Source organism: Rattus rattus, chromosome 4 (genome assembly GCF_011064425.1).
Source record: "Rattus rattus isolate New Zealand chromosome 4, Rrattus_CSIRO_v1, whole genome shotgun sequence".
In the NCBI taxonomy this organism is placed as follows: Eukaryota; Metazoa; Chordata; class Mammalia; order Rodentia; family Muridae; genus Rattus; species Rattus rattus.
The window spans coordinates 141,875,666-141,894,773 of NC_046157.1; the positions used below are offsets into that span (position 1 = coordinate 141,875,666).

A 19,108-nucleotide genomic window follows, 5' to 3' on the forward strand; every position below is an offset into this window, starting at 1 on the left:
CAGTTGAATGATTCTAGATTTGGATGCAAGGGTTTACTTTTTCAAAATAGGTAGAAACATAAACTCCCTTGAGAAATTTCTCCCTTAAGACTCTCTGTTTTACTGAGAAGATTTTTAATCTAATTGATTATTTTTTGGCTAGTGAATCTAATGTTCTCTCAAAACTTTAACAGTAGAAAGAAATGTTTAAAAACCTAAAAGACTTGGAGGAGAATTTTGTAGAAAAGAGAGATGTATTGTTTCCTTATTTCCTAAAGATTCATTTGTCATTGTCCCCATCACTAACCTTAACACTATAGTTGCTTTTTCAAAATTAAACCTATCAGAGGGATCTACAACCTGGACATAGTATGGTAGTATATGAAGAAAGAGTCATTACATAAATTATTAAAAGATTAATATACTGGATAATAAAATGATTGCATGAGAAGGGTTTTCATGTTTATTTACAACTTTTAACTCAAGCATGGACCTATTCATAGGCTTCAAATGTTGATGGTTTACTTTTAATTATAGCAACCTAGGTGTGAAGAGTTAAGTCACCTAGTCAATATTAACAGAATGTCATTCCAGAATCTCTATGGAATTCAAGCCAGTCCTTAACTTGCATTCGTTCACACAGAGAGTATAAACTTAACATACTTCCTTACACAGCAAATGTCACATCGTATGAAGCTAATGTGCTGACCCTCTCACCACAATCCCTGGGTACTGTTCCAAAGTCCTAATTGGCTTGGTTTGGTATTTCCACAGTCTGTCTTTATCTTACATCCTTTTTTTTTCCTTTTTTAAAAAATGAAGTACTTAAATTAGTTAATCTGCTGGTTGCTTCCATATTGCTTCATTCAAAAATCCAAAGTGGTGTTCAGAAAAAGAACAAATAAAATTATAGCTTAAGTGCAAACTACATTTCTGAGTACCTTCCATGTAGACGTACCCAATCCAGTGTTTCTTCCACTGCATGGATCCCCCACGGGACCACCCCTGAAAGTTTCAGTAGTTTTGTGAACCACACAGAACTGTTTCTTAGCATCCCCTCTACGCCTAAGATTCCCACTGCCTTGTCAATCATTCTGGGGGAAGAATAAAATAGGAAAGAATGAAAACGAAAGGGAAGACGAAACTCAGTAGTGTGAAACATGAGATCTAGTTTTGATACTATTTTTTACTACTATCTTGGTTTTCTTTTCTAGTTTTAAGGACTGAATGATTTAAAATAACAATCTCTACATCGTATCATATTTTTTTGTTTGAAGTCTGTCAAGAGGCCTTTATGTAAACCTCTTTACAATTAGAAACTGCAGCCAAAAGGGGAGCAACTGGTATAAAGGAATAGGCCAAAGCAAACCAAAATTGAAAAGAAGTACACAGAGATGCCTTCCAAGCATAATTACCAGTTATAACTATAATGGAGATTTAAAATTCACAAAAGCTGGATTGGCCATTCTTACTTGCCAAGAAAGAAACTATTGGAGAAAGAAATTGGCTTCTCAATCTCAGTTACTATCAAATGGTGTCCAAGTGCTTATCTTATTGTTCTAATGGAAGCCTTAGAATGATTTCAGGGATGCTTGAATATACACAAGACTATGGCTACAGATTAGAACAGAGTCTGGGCTTCCAATCATCACCAGCATTGATAGATTAAAGGGGGATGGGGACAGGGAGAGAAGGAGGGAGAGAGTGCAGAGTGCAAAGAGAACAAAGATGGGGCTCTTTGACAGCAGGCGGTATTGGTATTGCCTTACACTTCCTAGACCTTCTCTAGCTCTGACAGACACTCTGTTAACCAACCCATATGAAGAAATGAAGAAACAGGGTGTGCCCCTCTGTCTTTCTCTTTCAGTCTTTCCTTCTAATATTCAAGTTAGGTAAGCACGGAACTATCATTGCGTCTCTAAGGCTTCCACTCGGAAGTGTCAAAACTACTGGCCTTGGGAGAAGGAAGACTGCCAGAGAAAGAGGAGGGAGAAGGGAAATGGAGCGGGCGTGTGTTTCTCCACCTGACACTCTAGCTGAGCTCACACCACAGTATTCCGGTGTCTGTAGGGCGGAGGGGGCAGCATAGTGCCTGGCTTCAGCGTGAACTCTGAGAGATACTCAGGATTCTCTGCCACAATAGGGCGGATCCGTCCATTCTGTTTATAAAAATATTTTGTGCTGTATTCCTGCAGGTAGTCTGGGTGCTGAAGAGTGCTCCGGGGTGGCAGGCTGTGGTTCCAGTAGTCGGGGTTGTCAAATGCTTTCTTGGCCTTCTCTGGCACAGACAGTAAGCTGTTTTTCATGTACTCTGCATTTCCCAAGGCGTTGGTGAAGGTGTTGAGATAAAGGGGCTCATTCACATACTCATCCTCCGCCTTGGGGGGACCGCTGGAAGCGCTGTGATACTCCGGATTATCTAAAGCTTGAAGGTCTCCATTCTTCCTCCGGGACACAAAAGGGTTCTCTTCCACAGGATTCAGATATTCTGAAATAATACAAAGATACTACGTTCAGACATCTACTTCTGGAAAACCATTAAGCAGGTTAAAGTTAACAGCAATGGTCAGTTTCTTTAGAACAAGGGAGCCATGAATTTGTTTTCATAAATTCTCAGACAAAATGAAACAAAACAAAACAAACAAGCAAAACAAAACAAAAACCTGAAGATTGTATCGGAATGTGGAAAGAGGGTAGGCTCAAATGAAACAAAATAGTGACAGAAAAGTTAAGAGCAGAATCCCTATATTTTAAAATGTTCTTCTCTTCTAAATGCACCTAAATGCTTCCTTTTATTGGGGCTGTTAGGATGGAATACTTGTTGTGCTAGTGGAGAAAGTGGTTAAAGGCTTGCGGACTTTACAGCTGGCCCAGTTTGGTTCCCAGGATCAATACAAGACCACTGGACAACCTGTAACTCTAGCTCCAGGGCATCTGATGCCCTCTTCTGGCCTCCAAGAATAACAGCACACATGTGACATAAACACAGTTATGAACACAAAGAGACACATACCAATGCACAGATATAAGCACGTATACATATAAAAACAAACTAAGAATTTCCCCAAAATACCCTCTATGTAGAAATTTTCATTTCTGTTTATTATCCATCTACCATTTATCTAAGCTATCATCTATCTATGTCTATCTATATGTATCTGTCTACCATCTATTCTGCGATATACTCATCAAAACCATCATTATACGATGTTAGGTCATTTAGGGATCAGTCGCTTCTGTTTTATAAACAGTGAACAAAGTCATATAATGATGATTTCATAGGATTTCACACAGTTCTCTTCTAAATGCACCATATATGGCTTCTAATGATACTGATGGATATCATCCTGATTCCTACGTTTAATAACCATTATTTCTCTTCTCCACTTGTATGGATATATTAGAAGGAAAGAGAAATTTTGGGTTTGATTTTAAAACTGAAATGTTATTTAACCTGGGTGTTTAACCTTTCTGTGTTTATTAATTCACAAACTAACAAACTATCTTCAAGATTGTGGTATGGGTAAGTACATACAGAATCAAATATTATTTTCAAAGCATCACACACACACACACACACATACACACACACACACACACAAATCACAATTTCCTGTGGTAAACTTAGTTCTTACATATATATTTGTAAAATACTGGGATCTAAATCTGAGTTCTCTTGTGTGCTAAGAAAGCAGTCTACAACATTCACACCCCAACCCTAAGCTAGGGAAGTGAAATTGCATGGTTTAAATAAATCAGCTCGTTTATCCTTGGCATAAAAAATTTTGGCCCTTTGCCAGTAACACCTGTCTTTCCAACCTCCATGGCAACTTCGACATAGCAATGGTTCTGAAGTCCTAGAATATTATAACTCATTCAACTACTACAATAAAGATGGCGTTAGGTTGCCATATCTCAGGCTTCCTTGTCTTATACATCATTTCAGGATTTTGTTAAAAATCCAATTTCTTGTTCAGGTCAAGCCTGGGGTTAGCATTATTGAAAGAAATACTTAGGCACACAGATACCACTGATTCTGAAGTGGCAGTGGCCTGGGCCTTTTGGATTATAGATTTCAAATGTCACCGTTCCTGCTGGCTGGATGCTTGTTTCTCCACCCGGCTTGTTTGATGGCGGCGATCACCGAGCACAGTCACTTTAGAGCGTTCAGTGTGTACCTTGTTTTGGCTTGTCATGCATGGGAGTCATGTAGCCTTCTTCATCCAGTTCTGCTCGAGGGTTCCGTTCTGGGGCGAACACTGTGGGGTCGGCACTATACCTCTGAGTGCTACTGTCCTCTTGGACATGGGGTGCCACCGGCTTTCGCAGGGTACCATTACAGCACGAGTCATCAAACATCTCAGCCGTTGCACCCTGGGCGACTGGAGCCTCTGGTATGGTGCTGGTTGTGGCTCGGTAGGGCATGGGCATTCCTTGTTGTGTAGCGAAGCCCCCATCCTGGTACACAAACTGATTCTGTTAAAAGATTAGAAACACATTGGGAGAATCAGCTGGTAGGGAAATTGTAGAAGAAACCTGAATGTTATTAGCCATATGGATACCAAACACATTGTCTTGCAAATTTAGTAATCAATTAATTTTTGTTTCCCTGCGGGCTAATGAAGTTGAGGTAAATACTAGAAATACGTGAAATTCTATTTTTCTTTGCTGTGCATGTGTGAGTGAAGTTATATATATGCATATGGAGGTTAGAGGTCAATGCTGGGTGTCTTCCTTGATAGCAGTGGTTCTCAACCTTAATACCTTTTCTCATGTTGTGATGACCCCTAAGCATAAAATTATTTTTCTCGCTACTTCTTAGCTGTAATTTTGCTACCTGATATGTGCTCCCCATGGGGCCACAACCCACAGGCTGCTATGTAGTCTCTACCTTAATTCTTGAGGCAGAATTTCTCACTGTACTTGGAGCCCATCTATTTCCTCAGACAGGTTGGTCAGCAGGCCCTAGGGAATCTCCTGCCTGCATCTTTCCAGTGCTGAAATTCCAATCTCTAGCTCTTTGTGTCCTGACTTCGTTTTCTTAATATATAAAAATCACGGAGAATTAGTTTGAACGTTTAATTTTTAAAATCACCAAGTAACTAGAGCGTGATCTAATAAAAAAGATTTTGTGTTCCTTTTCTACAGTTGCCTGGTTTTGTTATAATTTTGCTAAAAAATGTTACAACAAATGGCCCTAATTGCAGAAGTATAGTTAAACCTTATTAATGCCAATGCTACCCTCTGGTCTGTGGCTACTATGACTTTGAGTGTCCAGTCCCTACCAAAAAGACAGTCACAGAGACTCAGACCTTGCAGCACATGACCTACAGTCATGAGACCGAAGATAACATCTTCGCTCAGCTGGATGAATTTTTTCACTAATTATTGAAAGTGCCTGTTGATGTATGATATCTTAGCTCCAGTTATCACCTGAGGTACATTCTACACAGGCAGCTACAGGATCTACAGCCAGTTCTTGACTCACTGTTGGCAAAGGCAGAAATGAGGAAATTATGGAAAGACAAAAGAAGAAATGAGGTTAAGAGAGAAGACCAAAACTCCTAAAAGATGAAGGCCAATTGCGAAATACTTACTCCCGACATGGGGGTGTAGGCAGGAGGAGGGCTGTGTCCAATTTCACTCTAATAGGAAAGAAAAATGGAATGATGGATATAATAAGAGGCAACATGGATGAAAAGTTTAAAAAAAAAAGAAAAGAGAAAAGAAAAGATACGATTTGCATGAGCCAAAAGGGAAAGTGCACAACAGTGGTTTTTTTTCCTAAATAGTCAAACTGTGTTCATTTCCACTATAAGCAAGCAAATTTAAACACCAATTCTACCCCAAGACAAAGAAAGTCAGATTGAGAAAGTAAAATTTTTAATGATTTAAAAAAATAAGGCTGATATAGGAATCATCACTTTTTTCAGACTAACACTAGAAGACTGGGGGTGGGGAGCTAGGAATAATGAAACTATGTTTTAAAATAAACGATAGTTTGGTTTTTGCATATCAAAAGACCAAAACAGCTCCCTGCTATTTAGATCATCACAAGATGCCAGTTTGTTTCCTTAGAAGAAACAAAGAAAGGGGAGGGGGAGATTCCAAGGCGATAGCAGGTGGATTCCAATTTGTCTGAAAATATTTTTATCAAGCTACATTTATTTTCACCATTTCAATAAAGGCCACTCAGTCTCTCCTTAGAAACAAACCACACAGTATTTTATCTGCCATCTTAATTTTTATAAAGTAAGAGATGGAAGAAAATTTTAAAAAAATAATTCTTTACTGGAAATATACATTCTATTCCTTTTAGGTAGGCAGACTTATAACAAAGTTTTGGCTTTAAAAATCTATATTTTTATAGCTTAATATTCTATCCTTCAGGCTATATAAAAGTGGAGGCAAAATACAACTAGCTCTTAAGGACAATGTTTCTTAGAAAGAGAAAGAGGGGATGTGTGCTCCTTAATATGGAAATATACTCATATGTATTCACTCACTTTTAAACACACTAACTGAGAACTGCCTTCTCTGAGAGAACGTCTCTGCTTTGCTGGTAGAGAGCCTAATGAATAATGCTGCCATTATGATCCAGCTCCCTACATCTGATCCTAACCCAACGGAGATGACTAAAATGCCTTCCAGCCACCTATGCCATTTATATGAAATATCTAAGCTAAATATCCTCTCACGTTATGTTCCGACAACTTAGAGATTCATAAAGCAATCTTAGGAGATTGTTTCTATGAATAATAATTATTTAATGTAAATCGATAGCAATTGAATCATACAATTTCACTTATCCAGTGCTGCTTGTGTGAACGATCAAAGAACAAGTTTTCTAATGAATTTACAATGCATCGCACCCTATGGTTACTTCTCCAATCACACACAGAGCTGAGTGAGGCCATATGTGTGCTTGCCTTGTTTCACTTAGGATAAGAGCACTAGGTCCATCTATGTATCTGATGATGTATATATACCACACATTCAGTAATGCATGGGCATTCGGGTTATCTTTATAGATATATTTAACATTCGGTGCACGAGAGTTGCCACTGTACTATACATGTATTCTTTTGTCCGGTTAGAAATTTTAGGCTCCAGGTCGAATCACACATATTCAGTTGTAAAATATCTCAGACCCCCAGCTTTATCCTTGGTCACTACTTTGTTCTTCAGAATGACAAATTATGTTCTGTTCTATTATATAAATGTAGACCATATATAACATATAAGTATATGTTAGCTAATAAGGATCCTGAAGTCAAGCAATCTCATGTCAATGGTGTCCATCGAAGATACATTTTTAATGCTTATCTGTTCTCTAACCATCATAAATATGGCTTCCCATACCTGCTGTCCTTTATAAAGACAGAAAATCAATTCTATTCGTCCATAATATTTGAGAAAGGAATATTTTATACAGTTCAGTGATTTGTAAAATTGAGGAGTGGCATGAAATAAAGTGAGAGAACTGTCTGAATTAGCGTTATAACATTTCAAACCCCAGACTTATTATCATCAATCACCGATAAACTAGTATTTGACTAATATTTATTAAATATTCATGATAACAATAACTGGTCACTGTTACAGATGTTAGAAATACTATATGGCCCACTAGAAGAGGTGTGGACGCAGACTGTTCACTTGGGATTTATACAGACTTAACGGATATTGTCTGAGATTATACAATTAGAAACAAATGAACACTAAGGAATCATGCTGCTGGCATGAATTCACATGAGAAGGCAGAGCGTTCCAAAATATTAGTAATTGCCTGTGTTCCTTCGACCTCTTACTTGGCACAAATGCCTGTTCTGTGGGTAAGGCTCGATTTGAATCACAGCTAAAGCTAGAGTTGACTGTGCATTTTGTATGTTGTATTTTTTTTTTTGAACTTGAAAGATGAATGATCAAAGGACTAACTCACAAACCATTCTTAGTCAGGAGACAGCCCGTTACCTGTCTACATTTTCTGGAATAGAATGCCTTTACTTTCCAAGGTGGTGTATTGCAAATAACTGGACTTTTGCAGTTAGCCTGCTCTGAGAGAAGTGAGGCTCTGTCTCATCCTCTGTCTTGTCGAATGCATCTTCCTGTCCCTGCTTTGACAAGTCTCGCCATCAGCAACCTGCCAGCTCCCTCTCTGGACACACTGCCAAACAGCATCCCAGTGACAGAATGGCAGTAACAGAATGTCTTCATGCTTTTTATTTTTTTTTCCCCTTCCCGGTTTTCAGCATGAAAACGGAAACAAATTCTACACAAAACCCTTAACGTTCATGTTCGTTGTTTTTAGGGTTACTGGCTGCTTTTTATGTTTCTGTTTCCATTTTTCTTTCTGTTTGCTTTTTTATCTGGTTTCCATGATAAAAAGCACCTCATTCATTTCCCCATGGAAGGGCCATGCAGCTCCCAGGGAACATCTGCGAGGCCAATTAGCTGGGCTGGAAATGTGATATAATTGTTGTTTAAATATATTTAAATTACATGTTAATCACTATGTCATAATTTATGGGCTTTGAAAATAACTTTTTGTACTTCAGAGCCAAGCCAGATTTCACTTGCTTTTGCTGTTTTTAGTTTGCAACAGGCGCATCCCATTCCCCCTCTTTCTTAAATTCTCGGCACTCGAGGCGCTGAACTTTTAATATCGGAAAGAATGACAGCTGCAAGTAAATTGGATGAGTGAAAATTAAGATCCCCACCACAGCCAGAATGAGCTGGCGTGACCTTAGAGTCCTGAGCAGAACAAAGCCCCGGCTCTCAGTTAAAAAGGCTTTGTTTTCCCGTCGTGCCACTTTCTGCTGTCCATCAAAGTCTGGCTTTGTGGATCCTTGGGAGGCAGCACCAGGTGCACTCATTCAATTAGCTGGTGAGAGGATTTACTGTCAGCCGGACAGAGATAGAAAGAGAGGGGTTAGGCTGGTGGGTGATGTGGAGTGTGTTCATGGTGGGGCGATTAGTGAGGGTGATGGATAGAGGAAGTTTAACGTCGTGGCCCTATCCCTGGGATATTGTATGATTGACTTGAACCCAAATACCATAGGTTATAGAGAAGGCAAGTCTTAGCAAGTGCAGCAAATGTAGTGTTTGATGCACTTTCAATTCCTCAAAAATAGCCTTACAGTTGCACGATACGTATTTGAACCTTGATCTGATTACACGCACAGTATCGATGCTTGTATCATTTAATATTGATCCCAAGAAATTTTAAATAGATAATCCATTAATCCGCTATTGGTAGTTTAAAAGATGATCATACCAATGTGTGTTCTAAGAAAACATAAATTACACATCTTTAAATGCCTAAAGCCTATCTCAATTAAACGTGCTTAACGAGTATCTTCAAAGAATTATAATTTTTGTCAGCAAGTATTACAAACTATAGCAATTTCTAGAGTCAAGAGTATAGATCCTGTCGTCTGAAAGGGAATGTGTCTGTAAGACATCGCTAATCCATCAGCACTAATATATTGCCTAGACACTTCCACACAGTAACTATTATGGATTTTCAACCTTTTTATCCCCCAGGGCATGTATGCTTAACAGTCTGCTGGGCATTTTCACTTTGTCACAGGTCAGATATCAACTCAGACAAAGTGTTTTTGCATTGTGTGCAATTTCTGATATACAGCTGTATCACTCCGTCTTCCTTCCTTACAAGTTTATGTACTTGGGGAAAACCTTCTAAAATATACCCATGTTGGAGAGGCCTATTAATATTTCAATTACTAACTTTAATCACTCTACTTGTCTGTGTTTTTATGTTTTTATACATATATATTCTATATCGTCTATTACCTATCTATACATTTATTTATCTATTTTTATTACTTATCACCATATATTTACTATGGGTATATCACCTATGATTGATAAATCAACTACTGACCACCTATCATCAAGTGTTTTCAAATAGTTCTTCACTAGAAGATAATTAACTTTAAAATCTTCATCACCAGATGAATCAGTCCAGTGAGACTGAAAATTTCACACCGTCTTCTTTTTTGCTTTAAGTCATTGCTCCAAGCGCCATTACATACTGAAATTCAAGAGTGTTATTAACACAGTCAAAAATGAAAGGGCATAAAGAAAAAATTACAATGGAGTCAACATTTCCTAGCTTTGTACAAGGTAAACAATAAGATATTTCTCACCTCTCTAAAGATTAGTAATTGTTTGGAATTTATCTCTTTGCCCTAGAGTCAGTTCTAACTCTGTTTGTTTGCTGTTGTGTTTTAAATCTTGACTGCGTCAACTAAGACTGCGAAGGCTCGATTTTTAGTGTGGCGGTTAATTCCTACGTATGGGGGACTTTAAGAGGCTCAGACTGGTGAGGAGTTTATCTTTGTTCTTCTGAGGTCCATCCATTAGATCTTGCAAGAAAGTTATTATTAGATGAGCCAGGTGGATTCTCCTCTTCCTATTTCTTCTGGTCAGATCATGTAATTTCTCCCTTCTTTTGAAGACAAACGTTACACAGACTCCAAACAAAGGACTACATAAAGTCTTCCTAGCTTTGGGGTCCCATTCTTGGATACACTTCACTATATCATGGAGCATTTAATAAATTCCTCTACCTCTTGGACCAGTTTTTCTGACTGAAAGGAGTATGGGCTGTATGACAGGTGGCATAAAAAGTCATGCTCAGCCTTCTAATGGTTGGAAGAGAAAGTGAATATTTTCCCTTAAACTCACAGGATTGAGAGTTAACTCTTGCAGTGTAACTAGCATGAAGCAAAGACTCTTGAACATTTGTCTCACAAATACTTCCCCGTCATGGTCAGCACCTCTCATTGTGTTTCAGTGAATTATGAACACACATCAACCATATCCTCTGTGCAGCACATGATAAAAACACTACATTTGGATGATGATTAGCAAAGGTATAATTTTGAAATAATTATTAACTTAAACATTTCATTTAACAATGGAGAATTGGTTTAAATTTTATTTATTTATTTATTTATTTATTATTTGTTTATTTATTTATTGTGACAGAAATGGTACACACATAGAGGTAAGAGAATAACTTGCAGAGAATTTTTTCTCTCATTCTACTGTGTGGGTCCTGGGGCTCAAACACGCAGGCCATTAGGATTAGCAGCAAACTCTTTTACCTGTTGAGCCATCTCAAAAGCCTGAGACTTGATGATGATTTATGATACTAATTTTCAAAGTCATAAAACCAACTAGTGATAGTTCTGGGAACAAGGTTTTCTGATTCTCATTTGCTATACATTATTTTATAACTTATGGTTTCAAATGGGCATTTCTTAAATAATTTTAGAAAACTATTCCAGTTATCCTTTTTTAAAAAGTTTCTAAAAGGGAGCCTCATTTCCCCCATGATATAAGTGAAAGTATTTGCCCTACATGTACAAAATCACATTACAATTTGTTCTAACATAAAATATATTGGAATACTTGGATATATTAATAAAGAATAAATTTTTGCATAAACATCAACCTTTTTTTTAATAGACTATGAGTTTATAGGACAATCTTGTAATAGCAAATACTAGAGCCAAAAGTTGTCCCATAAATTTGCTAATTAAAATTATTTATTAGATTGAAGCTTTATTTACAAACAGCTTTCCTTCCACAGAGGGGGTATACTACTTGAATATTCTAGCTATACAAATTAGTTATTGAAAATCAATACATATATACATGCTTATGATCACTTAATATAGTTAAACTTCAATAATGTTTTTTTTAAGATTTATTCATTTATTATATATAAGTACACTGTAGCTGTCTTCAGACACACCAGAAGAGGGCATCAGATCTCTTTACAGATGGTTGTGAGCCACCATGTGGTTGCTGGGAATTGAACTCAGGACCTCTGGAAGAGTAGTTGTGTGCTCTTAACTGCTGAGCCATCTCTCCAGCCCCTCAATAATGTTTTAATTTCATGTTATACACATAAACATTTTATGTAATCTCTACAATTAAAATTAGTTTAAAAAATAAACGGTATAGAGGATAGCTTTGAACTAAGAAAGAAAAAATATGTCCTACAAATAATCTGAGTTTGGATATCATTATTTTAAAATTTATCATGCCAGGACATGATATGGATATAATTTCTTCTTAGTGTTATTGGTAAAGGCTTGTTTAAATCAGTTCTTCCTATTGCGTTTCTGCACACATGTGTTCGGGTGAGAAGTTTTACTGATGATGTCAGTTTATACAATGGCAGAAGCTTACTGAACCCACTCAACCATATATATATGCAGTATTTACATCAATAAATGCTGAATAATGTAAAAATATATGAAAGGCATAGATTATCTAATAAGTAGAGTGGATAAGTAATATTATTATTAATATTAATATAACATTAGTAATATTACTAGAACTGCAAATTTAATAAAGCTTATTTTGGCATGTAGATTTCATCCTGTGTTTTAAATGATACGTGTTGGCAGCTCACAAGCATTTTCACTCAGCCCAGACAATGACCTCCTTGCTGGATTCACATCATTTCTATGTTGACCAGATTGGAAATACCTCCAGTTCTGCCGGCTTCTGCAAAGTGTTTGCCAGATAAAAAGTGAATTTGTAACAATGGTTCATTCACCTGACTACTGCTCTTTAAGCTACCAGGTGGCACAGCTGTGACTGTGAGGAAAAAGGTTTCTCTCAGTCCACCTGGAATTAGGACAGCTGCTTCCTGTGAGCTGATCTGAATAAGGTACAGCGGATACTCCAGGAGAGCTCCTGACAGAGCAAACAGCACACGGCTGTCCCACTAGCCCAGAGCAAACACCACTTACATTTCACAGAAACAGGCTGGTATTTACAACGGATCTGAGCAAAATGAATATCAGATTGAAGGCAGTACCCCAAGAGAAAAATGCTCTCCCCAAGACCTACTTGTTCACAAAAGTCCAAACAGCTCGCTCGTGCTCGCTCTCTCTCTCTCTCTCTCTCTCTCTCTCTCTCTCTCTCTCTCTCTCTCTCTCAAAATCTGTCTTTGCCACTTATAAAAAGTGAGATGGAAAAAATATTCAAAGCATTCCTGTGTCTATTCATGGACTGCTCTGGAATTTCCTGGAATTCAGGGGAATAAATAGACTAATACTTCTTACTTCCAAAATCAACTAGATTAGTCAGGATCAGGGATATAATAATTTCCTTTCAAGTTCTAAAACAGTTAACATTTCTCTTTCAATAATAATAAGAAATAAACCAAAAATAAAGCAGACCTAAAATAAACCAGACAGTATAATTTAAGTCTGACATGGATGCCAGCGGTGACACATTCACACACACTATTTTCTGCCAGGCCTACAGAGATAGCAAGTTACTTTCCTGAAAGTTAGATGGCTACTAACCAACAAGAAAAGCTCCGGAAGTCTGGGTAGAAAAACAACTTTTATAACTCGATTCAGGGAACAGACAATTCAGCTACCTGATCCTGAGATCATGTTTGAGTCAGAAGGGGCCCGGCTGGTACTCCAAAGATGATGAGGTCTGTATCTGGTTCCTCACCAAGGCTGATTATTCAGTTTTAGGCTTATGAAATCCTCATTATTCTCTAACAGGCTTCTAAGCTTGTTTCTGTTTTGCTTCTCTATGAGATACAACCATATTGTCCACCAGTTCCAGGGCCACTGATATGGGCCTTGTAGGGTCAGGAGAATGGCCAGATAAGGACAAGCTACATATCAGTTAACAACATAGGAAAAGGTGACTGGAAAGAAGGAAACAGACCTAAATGATTCTCATTTGCTCTGTTCAGGGACTCAGCTTCTCTGTCAAAAAAAAAAAATCTATTTCTCTCTCAGATAATTCTAAGAGTTCCTTGAATTAGTGTTCATAATTCATGGTGGACCAACTGTCAGGTAACACTGGAATATTGGTCGCCAATTCCCACATAATGGACTGCTACTGACCTGCATCTCCATTGGGTTATCCTACGGGATTTCCAAAATTGTAATCTCTAGTGGAAATGACCATATGCTTTCCTCACAAATCAAATCTATTTGTTTTTTCATTTAGTGATTGATATTAATAATAACTCATTCATTTGCGCAGATCAGATATCTCAATGTTTTCCTAGATTTCTTCTTTACCTTACTCCTCAGATTTGAGCACCCAAGTTCTACTTCTTAAAACATCTTCTAAACTCTAAAACTAGACACTTTCTTCATCTTTCTGTTGTGGTTAAAGATCCACATATCTTACCATCGTAATAATTACTTGGGAGTAAAGGAAATGTATTATTACTTCTAGCAGGGGAACTGGGTAAGACAGAATTCACTAGAGAAGCCTAGAGTTTATGATAATTTAATTATGTTATCTTTTGTTGACTAGAGTACTGTAATAACATTCTTGCTGATCTTGTTTTAGGCATTCTTTTTACATCGGTTACTTTCTGGGTTTGCAAAACTGCAGCCACTCCCCTTGCCCTCAGGTTAAATGAAGTTCCATTGCATTGGTACTGAAGGCCATTGTTAATCACAATCCTTGTCCATTTCCCAACTTCCCCTTCCCAACGTTCCTCAGGTAAGCCTCCCTCTAAATAAAGTAACCTATCAGTAGGTCATAGATTGCTTCTCTTACCCTCAATTATCTCTCCAGGTTCTGTTCCCTTTATATTTCCTGAGGGCTACTTTGCCTTGATTTTGTATCACCACATGGGAAACTATCTTTATCCTGATTACATTAATTTTTTGATTCATCAAATATTTACCAAGAAATCATTATTTATCTCGAGGGAATAACACATCAATGGTATCCCAGCTTTTTATTAGTATGGTTTTTATTTTATTTTATTTTATTTGCAATGTGATGGTTGGCTTTAATTGTTGAGTTGAAAAAAAAGAGAGGGAGAGGGAAGGAAAGAGAGAGGGAGAGATGGAGAGAGGGAGAAGGAGAGGAGAGGAGAGGAGAGGAGAGGAGAGGAGAGGAGAGGAGAGGAGAAAGACACCCAGGAAGCAACTCAATGAGGAATTGTCTAAATGAGTTTGGTCTTAGGGTGAAAACCTTCTCATTGTGGATGGTAGCATTGCCCTGGTAGAAAAAAACAAAACAAAACAAAACAAACAAACAAACAAAAAATACCGAACTAAGTACTAGCACGCATGTATTAATTCATTACCCTGAGATCTTGAATACAGATGTGATTTGATCAATGTTTTCAATTTCCAACCACCTTAATTAGCCCGCAATAATTACCTATAAGTGGGAGACCCTTAGTTAAGCAGACCCTTTCTCTCTTAAGTAGCTACTGCCAGTATATTTTAGCATAGCAACTGGAAAGGACATGAACATAAGTTCTAAGTGCATTTAGAAGTGGAATTGCTCTAAAGTTTTATTTATAACACTGGTACTCAGCACAGAGTCTGGAGAATGGCCAGATAAAGATATACTAGACATCAGTGAATAACATAGGAAAAGGTGGCTAGAAAGGAAGAAACATAAACTCAAATGCATGCATGATTCTGATGAATCAGAATCTTAAGTACACTGTGGTGATTGAATGATAACTGAGCTCTTCGGCTCATATGTTTGAATGCTTGGTTCCCAGGTGGTAGAAACCTCAATAGCAACTATCCTTATTGAGGTAAAAACCTCAATAGCAACTATCACTCGAAACTTTCAAAATGATTGGAATTATTGATGTAAACAAAGTTGCGATAAGACACTGAAGTTGACTGCACACTGAGTAATTCATCATTTAACATCAATACTCACTGAAAAGCTAAAAATGTTTTGTTTTTTTTATGGTGCTATAGTGGATACATGTTAGGCTCCTTAAATTTTTTGGCCATTTGACCATGGAGAAGTGACCAGAGTCAGTAGAACCCAAATATTAGAAATTCCCACTTCTGTAGAATTTTCTTGAATTACTTCTAGTGAGCAGCTGAAAGCATGCAGACAGATTCTTAAGGAGATATTTCTCAGAATTCATACTGAAGCATTATTAAGCATTATTAACAGTCCAAGGAGAAGTCTGTAGCACTGCCCAAGTGTTTAGATCAAATTTTTCTTCCATGTGAATGCCAGTCTTTTCAGAGTGTTGACACTTTGAGAAAGGAAGATGATAGTGATATAGATCACGCACACACACACACACACACACACACACACACAGAGAGAGAGAGAGAGAGAGAGAGAGAGAGAGAGAGAGAGAGAGAGAGAGAGAGAACACCATTTAGGGAATGTTTGTGTCTGGTTGAAAGACAATTGCTGAGTTACTTTGTAATAAAATTAAGATCTGAAACATTTAAAAGTTCAATTAAGATTTTTTAAAGAAAGTTAAGTCTTAGAAAGTAGCCAATTCATAGAACAGCACTGGAATTTGTGACATTAATATAATCTGATAAAAATTGAATTTGGTCCTCTCTCCTTCTTCTCTCTCTCTCTCTCTCTCTCTCTCTCTCTCTTCCTCTCTTCCTCTCTTCCTCTCCTGGCTTGACACGATAAAAAAAAATTGAATTTGGAAGAAACAGAAAAGATATTAATTTTTTCATACATAGACCTTTACCCCATCCTTTCTACTAGAGACTAGAAAAGAACAATCCAGAGGTTCCTACCAGATAAGGTAAACTCCTAGAATATTTCCCAGGGCACTTTCTTCTTTACCATATAGTTTTCACAAATACTATCCATAATTTCAGTTTAACTATGGCTCTTGTCTTTTCAGATGGAGTCTCTCTCTGTAGCCCAGGCTAGTCTGTAAACTACTCCATAACCCCCTTGCCTTGAACTTGTGATTCTCTTAACTTGGTATTCTACATTCTGGGATTATAGTTATGGTCTATCTACCATACTTGGCTTTATTTATCATATCTTAAGGGAAGATTTATGGCCAGATATAGAAATCTTGGAAAAAAGATAATATTATTGCTTAGTCATATGAATAAAATCACATAGTAGGTTATTGCTGTCTTTCTTGCCAAAATATTGAAAAAAATTAAATAATGTATCTACCTCATCATGATTATATTTGAGACAAGTTCCTGAAATAGATTAACTAACAAGTTATGTGAGTACTTCTTCTGTCCAGTTTCTTCTAATGTTATTTATCTAAACAGCAATGATAAATAAAAATACCTATTATCTCCAATTGAGGTGATTAAGTCTTGCCCAAAGCAACAAAATGAAGAGGGAATTTTGATAATTTCTGTGCATTTTCTACAAAATGCCTATTTAATGGTGACCTAAGTTCAAGTGAAAACAATTAGAAGTAATCTTAGCAACGGGGCACAGTTCTGGATATCCTACTGTCTGGGGTCCTCCATAATCATATTGAATGACAATTAGGCAGGAGGAGAAGATTCATCTGAGAGAGCATGGCACAAATCCAGCCTGTAAATTATTTTCTCTTAAACACCTTCATATGCTCCTGCCTGGAAATTCTGACCAAGAGAAGAGCAAAAGCAAGCAGGAAGATCATCCAGACCATACGTCAGGTGAGCACTCATAAAATGTTTATCAGCCCACAAATAAAATTTTAAAATCTGCAGGACCATGCTGTCTCCAGAATGGAGGAAGGAAATGTTATAAATAAAAGGTCTTTGTTATTATATTAAACTTCCAGGGTCCACACTATCCATCTTGAGCTTCTAAATATCTGAAGTCTCAAAGGAAGTGCTCAGGAACATGTGATTTGAAAACAGATGAATATTAATTCTCTCTAGCTTTGCCCCTTGTTTTCACATTCTTTTGACCCACAGTGGTTTTACCCTTAAGCAGGAAAGCCTCGGCTTCTAGCTCTTCAATGAGAGAATCTTCCCAGGGCTCTGTAATAACCACGACTCCAGTTCCTGTTGCTTTATGATTTCATAATGTTTTCAACAGAAAAAAAATGGGACTTTTGTATTCTTTTCTTTGTATTCTTTATTTGTGTGTGTGTGTGTGTGTGTGTGTGTGTGTGTGTGTGTGTGTGTGTGCATATGTCTTGTGTGCATTTGCCACATTATGGATATGTGCAGTAGACTGTAGAAGCCAGGAAAAAATGTCTGATCCCTAAAGCTAGAGTTACTGTCTGTTGTGAGCCACTCTATCAGGATGCTGGGAAATAAACTCATATCATATTCTTAGAAAGAGTAGCAAGTATTCTTTACCACCGAGCTAGCTCCCCAGGTCCATATCTTTTATTTAGACTCTACTCAAAAACTCAAGAGTGTTTTTAGAATACCTAAAATTGTGTCTTGCCTGATGATGAAAATGTTTGCTGCATTTGTGCCTTAGCCACCACACACATCTTTTGGCAGCCACCTTCAACATACAGACTCTTCCTTGCCTACTCTCTGTTTGTTCTATGATTTTTCTGAGCCAGAGTCAATATTCTGCAAGATTTTGGATCACAGCTTTCCAAAATAAGTCTATTCCCTTCCCATTTTGGGTCTCATGTTAAGTTACACACACAGGTCATTACACACTTGAGTATTCTCTACAGTCTTTGGAAGCAATATCCTATTACGAAGGCTCATGTCTATTCATAATTACTCAGTCATTTCTGGATAAGTGCCAGTGTTTTGGAGTGTTCTTCACGGCTACGATCATACCTTAGTTGCAGTTTAAGTATCACATGTTTATGCCGGAACAGCACCAAAACTCCCACTATAAATGCCACGGAAAGCAATTCCTTTCTCTAACCATAGCCTTTTTGTTTTGTCATGATCCTTTTCTCTTAAGTTAATCATTTCCTTTGCATCCTTTCCAGGATATCAGTTTCTAGATCTTTTACATTTTTCTAGTAGGTGCCTTGAGGCAATCTAAATCTGGATTGCAGTCTTGACTTACTTACTACATATTACCAGCTACTCACAATATATAACAAGCTACTCACACATATAACAAGCTACTCACAAACCGAATCTTACATTTTCTTTAACCTAAAGTGAGGTAAGAATGCTTTGTGCTCAGGTTAGCAATATACTTTGTAAGAATGTATGTAAAGAACCTAACATGTTATCTTGCCCATAACAGGAACACAACACTCATATTTATGTAAGTATATAAAACTAAGCAGTTAGATCAAAGGAAAGAACTTGTGTATAACCTGATTAATTACTGCATTAATCCTCCAGGTAGCCTTTACTTCCCACTGCTACTGTCCTGTTGACTTTTTTCATTTACAACTGATGTACAT

At 37.4% G+C, this 19,108-nt stretch overlaps 1 protein-coding gene across 1 annotated transcript in view; it reads right to left on the reverse strand.

Annotated features, from left to right (window-relative positions):
* Window positions 1–792: 792 nt before the first annotated feature.
* The window catches only part of Erbb4 (erb-b2 receptor tyrosine kinase 4), a 259,221-nt gene continuing 240,905 nt past the window's right edge, over window positions 793–19,108 (reverse strand). The window contains exons 16-18 of the mRNA XM_032899750.1: window positions 5,577–5,624; window positions 4,158–4,455; window positions 793–2,467 (exon numbers count right to left, since the gene is read on the reverse strand). Coding sequence (XP_032755641.1) covers window positions 2,022–2,467; window positions 4,158–4,455; window positions 5,577–5,624 — 792 coding nt within the window. The 3' untranslated portion in view covers window positions 793–2,021. The remainder of the gene's footprint in view (window positions 2,468–4,157; window positions 4,456–5,576; window positions 5,625–19,108) is intronic.